Source organism: Stenella coeruleoalba, assembly GCF_951394435.1.
Source record: "Stenella coeruleoalba genome assembly, chromosome: 11".
Classification (NCBI taxonomy): domain Eukaryota; kingdom Metazoa; phylum Chordata; class Mammalia; order Artiodactyla; family Delphinidae; genus Stenella; species Stenella coeruleoalba.
Window position 1 is genome coordinate 7,261,739 of NC_137157.1, and position 14,802 is coordinate 7,276,540.

General features: G+C 47.2%; 1 protein-coding gene across 4 annotated transcripts in view; it reads right to left on the minus strand.

Annotated features, from left to right (window-relative positions):
* Window positions 1–14,802, minus strand: part of SREBF2 (sterol regulatory element binding transcription factor 2) — a 60,846-nt gene that overhangs the window by 22,725 nt on the left and 23,319 nt on the right. For 3 of the 4 annotated variants that reach the window (XM_079937934.1, XM_079937932.1, XM_079937935.1), the window contains 8 exons: window positions 14,060–14,241; window positions 13,233–13,379; window positions 11,584–11,805; window positions 10,465–10,579; window positions 10,076–10,275; window positions 3,606–3,798; window positions 2,817–2,998; window positions 326–602 (listed from right to left, as the gene is read on the minus strand). In XM_079937934.1, the coding sequence (XP_079794060.1) occupies window positions 326–602; window positions 2,817–2,998; window positions 3,606–3,798; window positions 10,076–10,275; window positions 10,465–10,579; window positions 11,584–11,805; window positions 13,233–13,379; window positions 14,060–14,241 (1,518 nt within the window). The remainder of the gene's footprint in view (window positions 1–325; window positions 603–2,816; window positions 2,999–3,605; window positions 3,799–10,075; window positions 10,276–10,464; window positions 10,580–11,583; window positions 11,806–13,232; window positions 13,380–14,059; window positions 14,242–14,802) is intronic. The other variant, XM_079937933.1, reaches the window with a different exon arrangement.

Sequence of the window (14,802 nt, forward strand, 5' to 3'; positions counted from 1 at the left end):
AATGATCATATTTCACTGAATCTAAGATGCCATCAATTTTAAGTTTCACTATTAAGTACCACCAAGGAAAAAACACTGCCAACTCAACCATGACATTCATTGTGTAGAGGACAAAGCCAAGCGTAGAGATGTTAATGTGAAAAACGTGTGTCTTAAATTGATGAACTGCAATCTTTACCGCTCTAGCTGTTTGTCTAACCATCCTAAACGGGTAGTGTGAAGGGGACATCATTCAGCTGGGGCAGAAAACTGGCAAACTGCGCCAGGGTGGAGCGATGGCATGGGGGCACTTCGAGGCAAGACAGGCCGTGGTGGCAGCCCTCACCTGTGATGTGCAGCTGGTGCAGCCTGTGATAGGCCAGGGCTGCATCCCGAGCGCTGGTCTTAGCTTCCTCCTCAAAGCCTGCGGCAGTGGCCAGGGTGGCCCGCCGGTGCTGGAAGACCTTCTTGAGCAGCCAGCGCACCAGGCGCAGCTTCTGCAGGCTGTAGCGGATCACGTTCCAGGAGAGGCTGCAGGCCAGGTCCAGGCGGGAGGTGGGCAGTGCCCGGCCCAACACCGACAGGCAGGTTTGCAGGTTTGCAGCGGCAGCTGCAAAATCTCCCTAGCAAGAAGCAAGAAGGTGTAACGTTCGCTGGCTTGACGTGGCCTTTTTGTTTTACTTTAACAAAAACTCTTACTTTCTCTTCACCCCTCCAGACTATTAGAGTAATACATACTCACTGAAGAAAATCTGGGAAAATTTAGAAAGCTACAAAAAAGTAAAAAGAAATCACCTGTAATCTTATCCCCCAGAAAGAATGACTGCTGACATTTTAATATATTTCCTCCCAGTCTTTCTACTAAATTGGGATGGTACTATGTTATATCTTCAAGCAAATACTATTCAGAATTTCAGAATTTATGTACGTAGCTTTCATACATATGGTGATGACATGGATCTAGATGATGAACGATGTGATCTTTCAGGTTCTCAAAGTGTGGTTCCCAGAGATCAGTAGCATCTTGTTAGATGCTACTGGTTTCTGGGAATCTTGTGAGAAATGTGAATTCTTGGTGCCTCACCCTAACCCTCCCCCCCCCACCCCCCCCCGACCTAATGAATCAGAGCCTCTGGGGTCAGGGCCTCTGGGTGATCCTAATGTCTGCTGACGTTTGAGAACCACAGTTTTAGGCAAATACACAGCTAAACTACTCTAACCAAGGATCTGAACAACTCTCTGCCAACCTGAGAGGGTCTAGCAGGGAGTCTACTGCCCTGTATTGAAGGCCTTTTTCTCTGTTTTTCTCATTACTGGAGGCGACACAGTCTTGAGAAACTGGAGTAAACGCTCTTCTCCTTTCCCATCACGCAGTGGGTATGATACCTGTACTTTCCTTCCTACACCATTACAGAAAAGAGGATCCTTACAAGGGGAAAGTAGATGCCAACGCTCTGAGGATGACAATCTCTGAGGTGGTGCTGCCATCCTTCCAGCCAGGAGAAGCACCTGTGTTTACAGGTTCCAAAGGAGGTGGGCCTTTCTCTGTGTCTCCTGGCTCCTCTTCCTCGTCTTTCCCAGGAAGGTTGGCTGTTTCCAAGGCTCGGGCTTTGGCTCTTGTCTCTTCCAACTCACCAATCCAACTCGCCCTTGAGTGCCCTCCCCTGGCAGACGCACAGCTTCCGGCACACTCTGGTCCCAACCCATCTTGGCCACCACGGCCTGCCTCCTGGTTGGGAAGCTTCTCACCCTCAGGGCCCTCTCATAGCACTTTCAAGCAACACGGTTAGATGGAGCCCACCACAGCTTCCAGCCTCCCCCATCTCTGAGTCACTGTCACTGCCACTTTCCTTCCATTTCACATCCCAGGTATTTCTTGAATTCATGCCTTTCCTTTCAATTTCCAGCTCCTTGTCACCTCTCACCCAGCCTCCTCTAAGAGCACCCTCACTTGCTTCCATGCATCTGTGTCTCCCTCCTCCAACCCACCCTTCATACAGCCACCAGAATGACGTTCGTAAAACACAGCCCTGAACCTGTCTCTAGGATAAACATCTATGGGTACGTGTCATCCTGCGTTAGGGGTGGCGCCAACAACCACACCTATATTGCAGTAGCCGCAGCCCTGGACATGGCTGACAGGTCCACTGACAGACTGGCTGGCCAAATTCTCTCTTGTGGGCTCCGCAGCTGGCAGGCGGGGAGAGCAAGCCCATGGCTACCTGCTGCCGAGGGCTGGACTGGTCCTTGCTCCTCCTGAGACACGGGTGTTTAACTCTTCCTTCCGTGCCGTGAGTTTGCCCCAGAATCCTTCCCATAAACTCCTTTGTTGATTTCAAAAGAGGATTTGCAGCAAATTTTCCTGCTCAAAAACCTTCCTGGTTCTCCAGAGAACTGGGACAAAAACCTCAAATCAGTTGCTAGTCAAATACGTCTCCAACTTGGGCCCTAGCTACACTACCAGCCTTAGCCCTCGTCTCCCCCGACATATCCTACACTCCAGACATACCCATCTACTTGCTAGTCCCCCAGAAGCCCACCTATTCCTGCCATCCTCTCCCCTTGGAAGGGCCTTCCTGCTCTTGACCACTCTGCTCACACCCCAGACTCCCAGAGCACTTTACTCTCCCGTCATATTACAGACTAGAGATCAGCTCGTGTCCGTGGAATCACTTCTGCCTAGGTGCCCTCTCCTCCGCTGCCCTGTAACTGTTGGGGGTAGGGTCCCCTCGTCCTCTTGTCCCGGGGTATTTTTATATGCTGGTGTGTTGGAATAAGTTGCTGAGTTATGGGCCGAGCCTGGGGGAGGAAGGGGAAAGGCAGGCGGCAGGACTCACCCGGGCCAGGTCCAGGTCTGCCTGCTTCCGGTGCCTCCAGAAGGTGACTGAGGAGCGCGAATGCGGCCGGACCACTGGCTCCCCGTGGACCAGCAGCTTCACAAAGACGCTCAGGACAATCACACCGTTCACCAGCCACAAGAGGAGCGTTGGCATCATCCAGTCAAACCAGCCCGCAGAACCTAAGGAGGAGCGTCTCAGCTGAGCCCGTGGGGAAGCGCCTCCTGAAGCAGCCCTGGGAGACTGCAGGGCACCTGACTGACCCCTCACTGTGAAAGCAAAGAGCCTCCTACCTCATTTTTGGAACAAATGCGACTGCTTCATTTAGTAGCAATGTCGAAGTGCATAGGGGAGGAATAATACATGCACCTTAATCCACACTATAGCAAATTTGGGACAGTTCTACAGCCTAACTAGGAACCCTGTAGCCCTTGTCTCTATGGGGCAGGATGCCACAAAAATCTTTGTTAGCCAAGGCAGGGTTAGGCCACTGGTTTAATGACTCAGGCAGTAAGAAGACCACATCCTCCTTCAAACAGCCACACCCTCAAACCCCCAATTAAGGCAGTGCAGGGTCCTGATTTGTTTTGCTCTTTCTGACTGAACTTGGGTTTGCCCTGTTACTTCTGAAATGCGACTTATGCCAGTCCCTATCAGAAGCAAGCAGGCGGGGGCCCCCTATGAAAGCCCTTCGGGACCTGGCGGACAAGCCGAGTGGCTGCATGCAGGGCCTTCTCCTGCCACAGCAGCCCACCCAGGCCCGGGTGGCACGAGGGGCCTTCCACCTACCTGACTCGAGAGACAGCATGCTGCGGCCAGAGCCTGAGTGTGGACGCTGGTCCGAGTCGTGGGCCCCTCCCCATTGCAGCAGGGCGGTCAGGGGGTTAAAGGAGAGGCACAGGAAGGTGAGGACACACAGCAGGATTCGCGAGCGGTCCACCATGCCAAGTGCTACAGGAGGAGAGTCTGGCTCATCTTTGACCTTCAAAACGGGGCCACAAGGTTAGAACGAATACTGCGTGGATATTTATAGCATTTTACTTTTATATATATCGGAATCAGATCATGAGATTCAAATTCAAGACCATTAAGTCAGATGGGAATAAAGCACTTGCCCTCTTGCCACCTGGGAGAAGAACATGTTCTAAAGACCAGAGGGACATGAGCTCTGCTTTTACAACAGAGCTCCATCACAAAAGAGAACACGCTGCAGGATTCTGTTTCTGTGTAATTCCACAACAGGCAAGCTCATCTAAAGCGACAGAAGGCAGATCAGAAGTCTCAGGCTGGAGAGACGTGTGTGCACTTCCTGCAAAGTGTAAGTTCATGGGAGATAAAAATGTTCTATATCATTTTGTTCTAAACTAGAAGGGATTTATTCATTTATCATTTTGTTGTTTTTTTATAAATTAATTTATTTTTCTTTTATTTATTTTTGGCTGCATTGGGTCTTCGTTGATGCGTGCGGGCTTCCTCTAGTTGCGGTGAGCGGGGGCTACTCTTCCTTGCGGTGTGCGGGCTTCTCATTGCGGTGGCTTCTCTTGTTGCGGAGCACGGGCTCTAGGCACGCAAGCTTCAGTGGTTGCCGCACGCAGGCTCATAGTTGTGGCTCCCGGGCTCTAGAGTGCAGGCTCAGTAGTTGTGGTGCACGGGCTTAGTTGCTCCGTGGCATGTGGGATCTTCCTGGACCAGGGCTTGAACCTGTGTCTGCTGCACTGGCAGGTGGACTCTTAACCACTGCGCCACCAGGGAAGCCCCATTTATTGTTTTTTGTTTTGTTTTGGTTTTTTTGGCTGCACCACACAGCTGATAAGATCTTAGTTCCCTGACCAGGGATCAAACCCGGGCCCTCAGCAGTGAAAGAGTGGAGTCCCAACCACTGGACCTCCAGGGAATTCCCTATTGTTATTTTTTAATTGAAGTATAATTGACCTACAACACTATGTTGGTTCGAAGTACACAACAGAGTGACTCGATGTTTTCATACATTACATCAGCTCCATGGTAAGTCTAGTTACCATCTGTCACCATACAAAAACACTACGATACTATTGACTATATTCCCCATGTTGTATATTTCACCCTTGTGACATTTATTTTGTAACTGGAAGTTTGTAGTATCTTTTTTTTTAATTTTTTTTTTAGTTTGTAGTATCTCTTAACCTCCCTCACCTATTTCACTCACCCTCCCAACTCCCTCCCCTCTGGCAATCACCCATTTGTTCTCTGTATCTACCAGTCTGTTTCGTTTTGTTGTGTTCGTCCATTTGTTTTGTTTTTTAGATTCCATATGTAAGTGAAATCCTATGTATTTGTCTTTGTCTGACTCATTTCACTTAGCATAATACCCTCTAGGATCACACATGGTGTGACAACATCTCATTCTTTTTTACAGCTGAGTAACATTACACGGTATATATATATATATATAATCACATCTCCTTTATCTACTCATCTATCTGTGGGCACTTAGGTTGCTTCCATATCTTGGGCTATTGTAAATAATGCTGCAATAAACATAAGGGTGAACATTACTTTTTGAATTAGTGTTTTTGTTTTCTTTCAGAAAAATACCCAGAAGTGGAATTGCTGGATTGGATGGTAGTTCTATTGCAAATTTTTTGAGGAAACTTCCTACTGTTTTCCATAGTGGCTGTATCAATTTTCATTTCCACCAATAGTGCATGAGGGTCCCCTTTTCTCCACATCCTCACCAACACCTATCATTTTCTGTCTCTTTTATTACACTTAGCATAATACCCTCTAGGTCCATCCACGTTGTCACAAATGGCAAGATTTCACTCTTTTCTTATGGCTAATATTTCATTGCATATATACCACATCTTCTTTATCCACTCATCTATTCCTGGGCACTCAGGTTGCTTCCTTATCTTGGCTATTGTAAATAATGCTGCAACGAACACAGGGGTGCATATGTCTTTTTTTTTTTTTTTTTAATATTTATTTCTTTGGCTGTGCCGGGTCTTAGTTGTGGCATTCAGGATCTTCGTTGCTGCATGTGGGATCTTTTTAGTTGCGGCATGAGAAATCTTAGTTGTGGCATGCAGGATCTAGTCCCCTGACAAGGGATTGAACCCATGCCCCCTACAATGGAAGCTCGGAGTCCTGACCACTGGACCACCAGGGAATTCCTGATGTTGAGCATCTTTTCATGTGCCTGTTGGCCATTTATATGTCTTGCAAAAATGTCTATTCATGTCTTCTGCCCATTTTAAAATTGTTGTTTGTTTGGGGGTTTTTCTGATGTTGAGTTGTATGACTTCTTTGAAAATTTTGGATACTAACCCCTTATTAGATATATTGTTTACAAATACCTTCCTCCATTCAGTAGGTAGCCTTTTAGTTTTGTTGGTAGTTTCCTTTGCTGTGCAAAAGGTTTTTCTTTTGTTTTTTTTTAGGGTTACATCCGTCTACTCTCTTTTTTTTCTTAATTTATTTTTATTTTTAGCTGCGTCAGGTCTTAGTTGTGGCACGCAGAATCTTTTTGTTGTGGTGCGCGGGCTCTCCGTTGTGGCGTGTGGGCTTCTCTCTAGTTGTAGCCCGTGGGCTTCTCTCTATTTGTGGCGTGTGGGTTTTTCTCTCTCTAGTTGTGGGGCGCAGGTTCCAGAGCACTTGGGCTCTGTAGTTGTGGCGTTTGGGCTCCAGAGCGCATGGGTTTTGTGGTTTGTGGTATGCAGCCTCTCTAGTTGAGATGTGTGGGCTCAGTAGTTGTGGCGCATAGGCTTAGTTGCCCAGTGGCATGTGGGATCTTAGTTCCCCGACCAGGGATCGAACCCGTGTCTCCTGCATTGGAAGGCAGATTCTTTATTTACCACTGGACCACCAGGGAAGTCCCAATGCAAAAGCTTTTTAATTTGATGTAGTCCCATTTGTTTATTTTTGCTTTTGTTCCCCTTGCCTGAGGAGACACAGCTCCTCCCAAATTGCTAAGACCAGATTTCCCTGGTGGTGCAGTGGTTAAGAATCCACCTGCCAATGCAGGGGACACAGGTTCGAGCCCCAGTCCGGGAAGATCTCACATGCTGCAGAGCAATGAAGCCCATGCGCCGCAGCTACCAAACCTGTACTCCAGGGCCTGCAAACCACAACTGCCGAGCCCGTGTGCCACAACTACTGAAGCCCGTGCGCCTAGAGCCCGTGCTCCGCAACAAGAGAAGCCACAGTGATGAGAAGCCCATGCACCGCGACGAAGAGTAGCCCCCGCTCGCTGCAGCTAGAGAAAGCCTGCACACGCAACGACAAAGACCCGACGCAGCCAAAAATAAATAAATTAAAATTAATTAATTAATTTTTAAAAATTGCCAAGACCAATAACAAAGAGCATACTGTCTATGTTTTCTTCTGGGAGTCTTATGGTTTCAGATCTTACATTTAAGTCTTTGATCTATTTTGAGTTTATTTTTGTAGATGGTGTGAGAAAGTAGTCCAGTTGATTCTTCTGCATGTAGCTGTCCCATTTTCCCAGCACCATTTATTGAAGAAGCTGTCATTTCCCCTTTGTATATTCTTGCCTCCTTTGTCATAGATTTAAGTATGGGTTTGTTTCTAGGCTCTCTATTCTGTTCCATTGATCATGTGTCTGTTTTTGTGCCAGTACCACACTGTTTTGATTACTGTAGTCTGAAATCACGGAATGTGCTACCTCCAGCTCTGTTGTTCTTTCTCAAGATTGTTTTGGCTATTTAGGGTCCTTTGTGTTTCCACATAAATTTTAGAATTATTTGTTCTAGTTCTGTGAAAAATGTCTTTGGTATTTTGACAGGGATTGCACTGAATCTGTAGGTTGCCTTGAGGAATATGGTCGTTTTAATGGTATTAATTCTTCCAACCCATGAGCACAATATACCTTTCCATCTGTTTGTGTTGTCACCAATTTCTTTCATCAATGTCTTATAGATTTTCCAGTACAGGTCTTTTACCTACTTGGTTAGATTTATTCCTAGACATTTTCTTCTTTTTGATGCAATTGTAAATGGGATTGTTTTTCATTTCTCTTTCTGATACTTTGTTGTTAGTGTATAGAAATGTAACAGATTTCTGTATATTAATTTTGTATCCTGCAAACTTACTGATTTTATTTATTAGTTCTAACAGTTTTTTGAAGGTGTCTTTAGAATTTCCTATATATAGTATCATGTCATCTGCAAACAGTGACAGTTTTTTTTTGTTTGTTTATTTATTTATTTTTGGCTGCATTGGGTCCTTGTTGCTGCGTGCGGGCTTTCTCTAGTTGCAGCAAGTGGGGGCTACTCTTTTTTGCGGTGCACAGGCTTCTCAGTGCGGTGGCTTCTCTTGTTGCGGAGCATGGTCTCTAGGTGTGCGGGCTTCAGTAGTTGTGGCACACGGGCTCAGCAGTTGTGGCTTGCAGGCTCTGGAGGGCAGGCTCAGTAGTTGTGGCACACAGGCTTAGTTGCTCCGTGGCACGTGGGATCTTCCCGGACCAGGGATTGAACCCATGTCCCCTGCATTGGCAGGAAGACTCCCAACCACTATGCCACCAGAGATGCCCAACAGTGACACTTTTACTTCTTCCTTTCCAATTTGGATTCCTTTTATTTCTTTTTCTTGTCTGATCACTGTGGCTAGGACTTCTAATTCTATGTAGAATAAAAGTGGTGAGAGTGGGCATCCTTGCCTTGTTCCTGATCTTGGAAGAAACGCTTTCAGCTTTTTACTCTATATCTTGATTACTGTGAGTTACATAAGCGTATACACTTGTTAAAACTCATCATACTGCACGATACAGTAAAATAGGTGCACTGTATCACATATAAATTACACCTCAAAGTTGATTAAAGACCATACTTTAGTATGAACCTATTTACAGAAGCTTGCTTATTCTTTTTTTTTTTTTTTAGCCACATCACACAGCTAATAGGATCTTAGTGCCCCAACCAGGGATTGAACCTGGGCCTTCAGTGGTGAAAGTGTGGAGTCCTAACCACTGGACTGCCAGGGAATTCCCAGACGCTTGCCTATATCTAAAACCACAACATTGTTTTGTTTTCTCCCCAGTTTTATAGAGGGAGAACTGGAGGCAGAGGCCCTGCCTGCCCAGGGAGCCTAAGGAGGGAGGGAGACTGGAACCAGATCTCCGCTGACTCCCAGGGTGTACATCCCACACAACTTGTTTTCAGTATTTTTAAACCATTTGAAAATTTCTTCTGAGGATTCAGACACCTATCTAATTCAACGTATATGTCACGTGGCCTTTTGTTACGAAGCAGAATCACATTTATAAAATATTTCAAAAATAGAGCTTCCTTAATAAAATTAAGTACATGATACAATAAATGGTCTGATCAAAAACTTATGCTAGGGGCTTCCCTGGTGGCACAGTGGTTGGGAATCCGCCTGCCAGTGAAGGGGACCCAGGTTCGAGCCCTGGTCCGGGAAGATCCCACATGCCAAGGAGCAACTGGGCCCGTGCACCACAACTACTGAGAGCCTGCGCTCTAGAGCCTGTGCTCCGCAACAAAAGAAGCCACCGTGGTGGGGGGCCCGTGCACCGCGACGAGGAGTGGTCCCCGCTGGCCGCAACTAGAGAAGGCCCTCGCGTAGCAAAGAAGACCCAACGCAGCCAAAAATAAACAAATAAAATAAATTAAAAAAAAAAAAAAACTTATGCTAGAAGGGAACTCTGTGCTTTTGAGGCCAGAAACTGCCAATGCCAAAATACAGCACAAACCCCAGTGGTCTCCACAGGCTCCTGGGAAGATCATTAGGCTTGAGCCTCTTTTAACGAATTCCATTAAACAAGAATTGCCAGGGGCTTTCTTCCACAATTAAAGGCCCTTGGTAGGAATGTTATCTATTAGACTGCAAATTGTAATCATTTCCCAAAGAGGACCCAGAGGCAGCATCATCCTAACCCAACTGATCAACCTCACAAAGTGGTCTTGCCAGGCTCATTATGGGCGAGGGAAGTGATGAGGTGCCTCCAGCAACTCCTGGCTCCGCACAACAGCCGCTGTGTGTTCCCATGCTGGATTTGGCCATTATTCCCCTCTGATGGGCCCGTTCAGCAAGGACCAGTAAAACCGGAGGTTGTATCCCCATAGAGTCAGCTTTCTTTTTCTTTATTCTCCAGTACGTGGCTAATTTCACAGAATTCTCGTTCCTCTCCAGCCCAGGGCCTCTGAACACCTGACCTGGACCGCTGTCTGCAGCCTCCCCACTATTAACTTCGGGGAGATGGGAGAGATTCCAGGGGTCAGGGGATTTCAAAAGCTCATTACCTTTGCGTCATCCAATAGAGGGCTTCCTGGCTCAGAGTCGATGGAGTAGGGGGAGAAGCCTGCCTGGGACCCTGAGTCGGAGGCCGGAGGCGACATCAGAAGGACATTCTGATTAAAGTCATCGATCTTCAGGTCCACGTCATTGTCCACCAGGCTGCCTAGGTCAATGCCCTTCAAGAGCTCTGTAAAGAAAACCCTACCTGGCAAACGGTCCGTTTTATAGCACCCCACCTGGGCTGGAGCTGGGCTAGGTGAGGGATGCACAGCCCCTGCTCCTGCTTCACCCCTGAAGGCACCTTTTACACAACAGTGGACCCTGCCCGGTGCCCAGCACAGGACTTCTACTATAACCGGAAAGTCTGAAACCCTTTCTCAACGAGCACACTTACTGTTCTTCTGATTTGCCAGTTTCAGCACCATGTTCTCCTGGCGCAGTTTATGATTGACCTGCTGCAAGTATTTGATGTAGTCAATGGCCTTCCTCAGAACGCCAGACTTGTGCATCTGGGAAGGAAGACGGGTGAAAAACACGGTGGCGTCAGACCAGCTTGCAGTGAAGAGAGCAGAGGCCCAGAGCTCGGGCTCTGGAGTGGGAGGTGCTGAGTTCAGATGCTGACTCTCCCACTACTTAGCTGTGCAACCCAGGACAAGTTACTCAACATCTCTGAACCTCACTTTCCTCCTCCGTGAAATAGGGATAATGATAGTATATGAGTCATAGGCTTGCCATGAGGATTAAATGAGCTAATATGTGTAAAGAGTTTAGCCTCTGGCCTGGCACACAGTAACACTATATATTAGCTGTTACTCCTACTTCCTATGATAATCCTAGCATCAAAACAAACTTTAAGGAAAACAAATGACAAACAAAAAACCAGAGTACTGTTGGCTGGTTATCTTAAGTAAAGGTATATTAGTACCTTTCAGATTTGTAGGCTACAAGGAAAATTATATTTTCTTTCAAAATAGAGGTAAAGATAAACAGACAACAGGTAAAAAAAATCTCCTATGTGCCAAAGCCAAAAGGTACATTCATTGAAACACCAGAAATTTATGAAAAACCAATTTCCTCTATTTGTTCTTTGTCAAAGATCCAATCTCCATTTTTCCTCCTCCCTAAAAGGTTAAAATATTGTTAGCCATCCCTGAATACAATTAAACATATGCCAAAAATGCCATCAGCTGCCTCAGATGTACACACGGTTGTGTATCTGGCCATCAGTGAGCAGTAGGTGTCTGCGACACGGTGGTGGTAGTGGAGGTGGTGGTGGCCACCACCACTGCAGAGCAGACTCAAAGGTCCAGGCAGGCCACGGCCTTACCAACACCCAACAGTTAATATTTTATAATCCTGGAATTTCAAAACACCAAGATGCTTTAGTAAGAGAGCACCTTTAACTATTCTTGCATTCACTCAGCCTGGGCCTGGGTCTTCCCTAAATTCCTGCAGCAAAGACAGATAGAGGGGAGATGATGGGGCATGAAATAACATTTTGCTTGGCACCTACCTTGGCATCTGTCCCCATGACCAGGTCCTTCAACTCAATGATTTTGTCATTGATGGAGGAGCGATACCGCTTCTCAATGATGTTGTGTGTCGTCCTCCTTTCTCCTTCCTTGGGGGGCTCGAGCTGCTTGACTCCTCCAGGTACCTGCTTAATGGGCACTTTCTCTTGTCCCATCATCACAGGCATTGTGGTCAGAATGGTCCCATTGCTGCCCACCAGGGTCTAGAACAGACACAAGGGCAGAATGACCACTTGGTTAGTCTGAGTAAAGCAACCTCGCAACACAAACCCACTGGCCCTGGCCACGTGGCATCACCTGAAAACGCTGTATAGCCTGACACCCTTCCTGGGTTAATTAAGTCCAGAAGCCTTAGGAGCTGTGGTACCTCAGGTACTGTGCCCCTTTCAGAGTCACTGTTGATTAGTCATGTGCCACAACAGCATTAATGTGGATACACACCAACCTTTGATGTAGGGATGCCAGAAACACGTCATGTGATTCCTGCTTTGCTGTCGACCCATTAGCCACCTCTGAGCTCGCATACAATGCACCAACCACAGAACTTTCTCCTGGTGTATGGCACGTATTTTCCTCTCACATGACGGTGAAGTTAACTTACTGCATTTCCTTATACGATTTGCCCATCAAAAAGCTCAAGGGCAGAAGTGAAAATCAGAGCCATTTTATTAAACAGACCAACTAGAGAGGCTTCCCCTTGTTTTCCCCTCAAATCTGCTTTGCCTGCTCTTTGTTTCTGTTTTCACTACTTTTAGTTTTATTTTCTTCAACAAATGGCCTCAATATCCAAATGGCCAATGAACACACAAAAAGCTTCTTAACTTCGTTAGTCATCAAGAAATAATTCACACATAGTAAAAAGCACACAGTTTAAGTGTACAGCTTAATGGAATTGTGATGTATGCATACAATGTGTGTAACCAAGGTAACCCTGACCAAGACACAGACCATTTCCATCCCCTTAGAAAGTTCCCTCATGCCCCTTCCCCCAGAGCAGTAATCATGCTCTGACTTCCAGCACCATCTTCCTGAACTCTGTATAAATGGAATCATCAGCAGGAACTCTCTGTGATAAGCATCTTTTGCTCAGTGTACTATTGTTGAGGTTTAGCCACGTAGTTGTAGGTATCAATAGTTCTTTTTGGATGGATAGTTGGGTTGTTTCTAGTTCTTGGCTTTTATGAGTAAGGCTTGCTTTTGAATTCTGATCACTTTTTCTCTCAGACTCTCTTGCCACAAGATGAGACAGTGGCCAAGACCCTACAACTGAAGTATGGGTGCATTTCATGTACCCCACCTTGGAGCCCCTCCCTTCCTGGGGGGCCTAGGGTCCTTCAGAAGCTAAACCTCCATCAGCAGGACCTAAGAGGCAGATGGTCCTGTGTGGAGCTGTTGCCCAGAAACTGGGGCTCCTCTGCTGTTCCTCTCTTGCCCCTCATAAACCCTAGTACTCCCACATAACATTCAGTGCTGGTACTTCTTAAGGGAAAAAAAACCTAAAATGGGGTAATTTTGCAATCTGACACACTGCATAGAGCTGCCACATCTATTCAGTATCTGGAGGCTTCGTTACCATCTCTGAGGCCTAAAACCCCCAAGAAGTGGGGGTGGGGTGGGGGGCAGCTCTTACCGGAACTTGAAGGGCAGCTGTCTGGATGGGGGTGGTGAGGGCAGTGAGGGCTGGGTTCTGGACTGCGGCCATCACAGGGCTGCCATCTGTCTTCAGTGTGGTCAAAACAAGGGAATCTGTCTTGATGATCTGAGGCTGTACCAGGACCTGGATGGAAAAGGAAGAAAAGGAAAAGGAAGGTAGCATTACTTTTCTATTTTGCATTACTTCTTCCTGTACAGACCCTCCAGAAAAGAATGAGAAAATAAAATTTTCATAAAACTGAGAATGTAGCTTGATTACTGGGTTGCCGGGGAGAAGGCGTACAGCTAAAGAGGGTCTGGGTTGGAAGGCTGAAAGGCTTTGAGGAGAGCAATGCCAGCGGCCTAGCCGGGGCAGAGCAAGCATGGCTCGGGTGGACAGTGGAAGGAAGAGAGACCTGATTGTGGACAAACTTAGGAATGTGAGGAAAAGGGCTGGGAAGCAAAAATGGTAAAACTGGATTGTTTTTTAAAGCTAACTTACTTCATTAGTTAGAAATACAGTCCACTATGATACACACCTTAAGAACATTCTGGCACATTTCTTTTCAGTTTTATACCCATTACATGTGTAAATGAGTTAATACACCAGCATTTACTGAGTTTAGGTGGGTGCCAGTGTGCATCTGCAGACGTCTTCTCTGCCAGGTCTCACGGGTGTCTCGTAAGGTCCAGGTGCCCCTACCTGCCCTGCAAGCTACTCCCTCACACTCCGCTGGTCCTGCTTAGCACGTAGACCACATCTTCAACCACAGGCCGGCCAAGAGCCCCAACCAAGGCCTCCCTGAATTCTTGTCAGCCACCTACCGGGACCTGCTGCACCTGGGGCGCAGCAACTGTCTGCACCGTGGCTGGGGCGAGGGTCTGCAGCGTGCCATTGGCTGTCTGCGTCAGCACCCGCTGGGCCTGCACCGTCTGCACCTGCTGCTGGATGGTGACCGGCTGCACCTGGGAGGATGTCACTAGGCTTTGGACTTGAGGCTGAAGGACTTGGGAAAAGAGAAGAAAAAAGGTCACGTGGACGAGGAATGCATTCTGTCACCGTAGCTGTGGCAATAACCGAGGCTGGAGTGCCTCCTAACGATCCCAACTCCCCACCTGTTGCTGAAGAAGATGTGCACAGCCATTTACAAGCTGGTCTAGATGACAAGAACATCCCATAAGGGCTGCATCAATTTCTGAGGGAACGAGTACAAATTATTTCATTACTCCGATGCTGGGGTGGAGGTGAGAGAAGCTAATCAGCAAGTGACTGCACCCAGCAAGGGAGTTAGCAGGTGTTGAGAGCCAACTCCCTGGGGCTTCATTTCCTCCCGTGAAGTGAATGGAAGGTGCACTTTGGGATGAGGGTCTCAGCTTCTCGCTTTGTGGCCTCCCCCCAGCCCCTAAACCCTTGAAGCCCATTAAAGACCTGTCAGATTCTTTGAAATTAGTAGAGCAATACTAACCCCACCCAGGGGTCCCCACAGGGTCAGAGAGCAATCTGATGAAAAGGTGCTGGGACACAGCACAACACAGAAAGTCCCTCATTCACTCAGCACACACCGAGG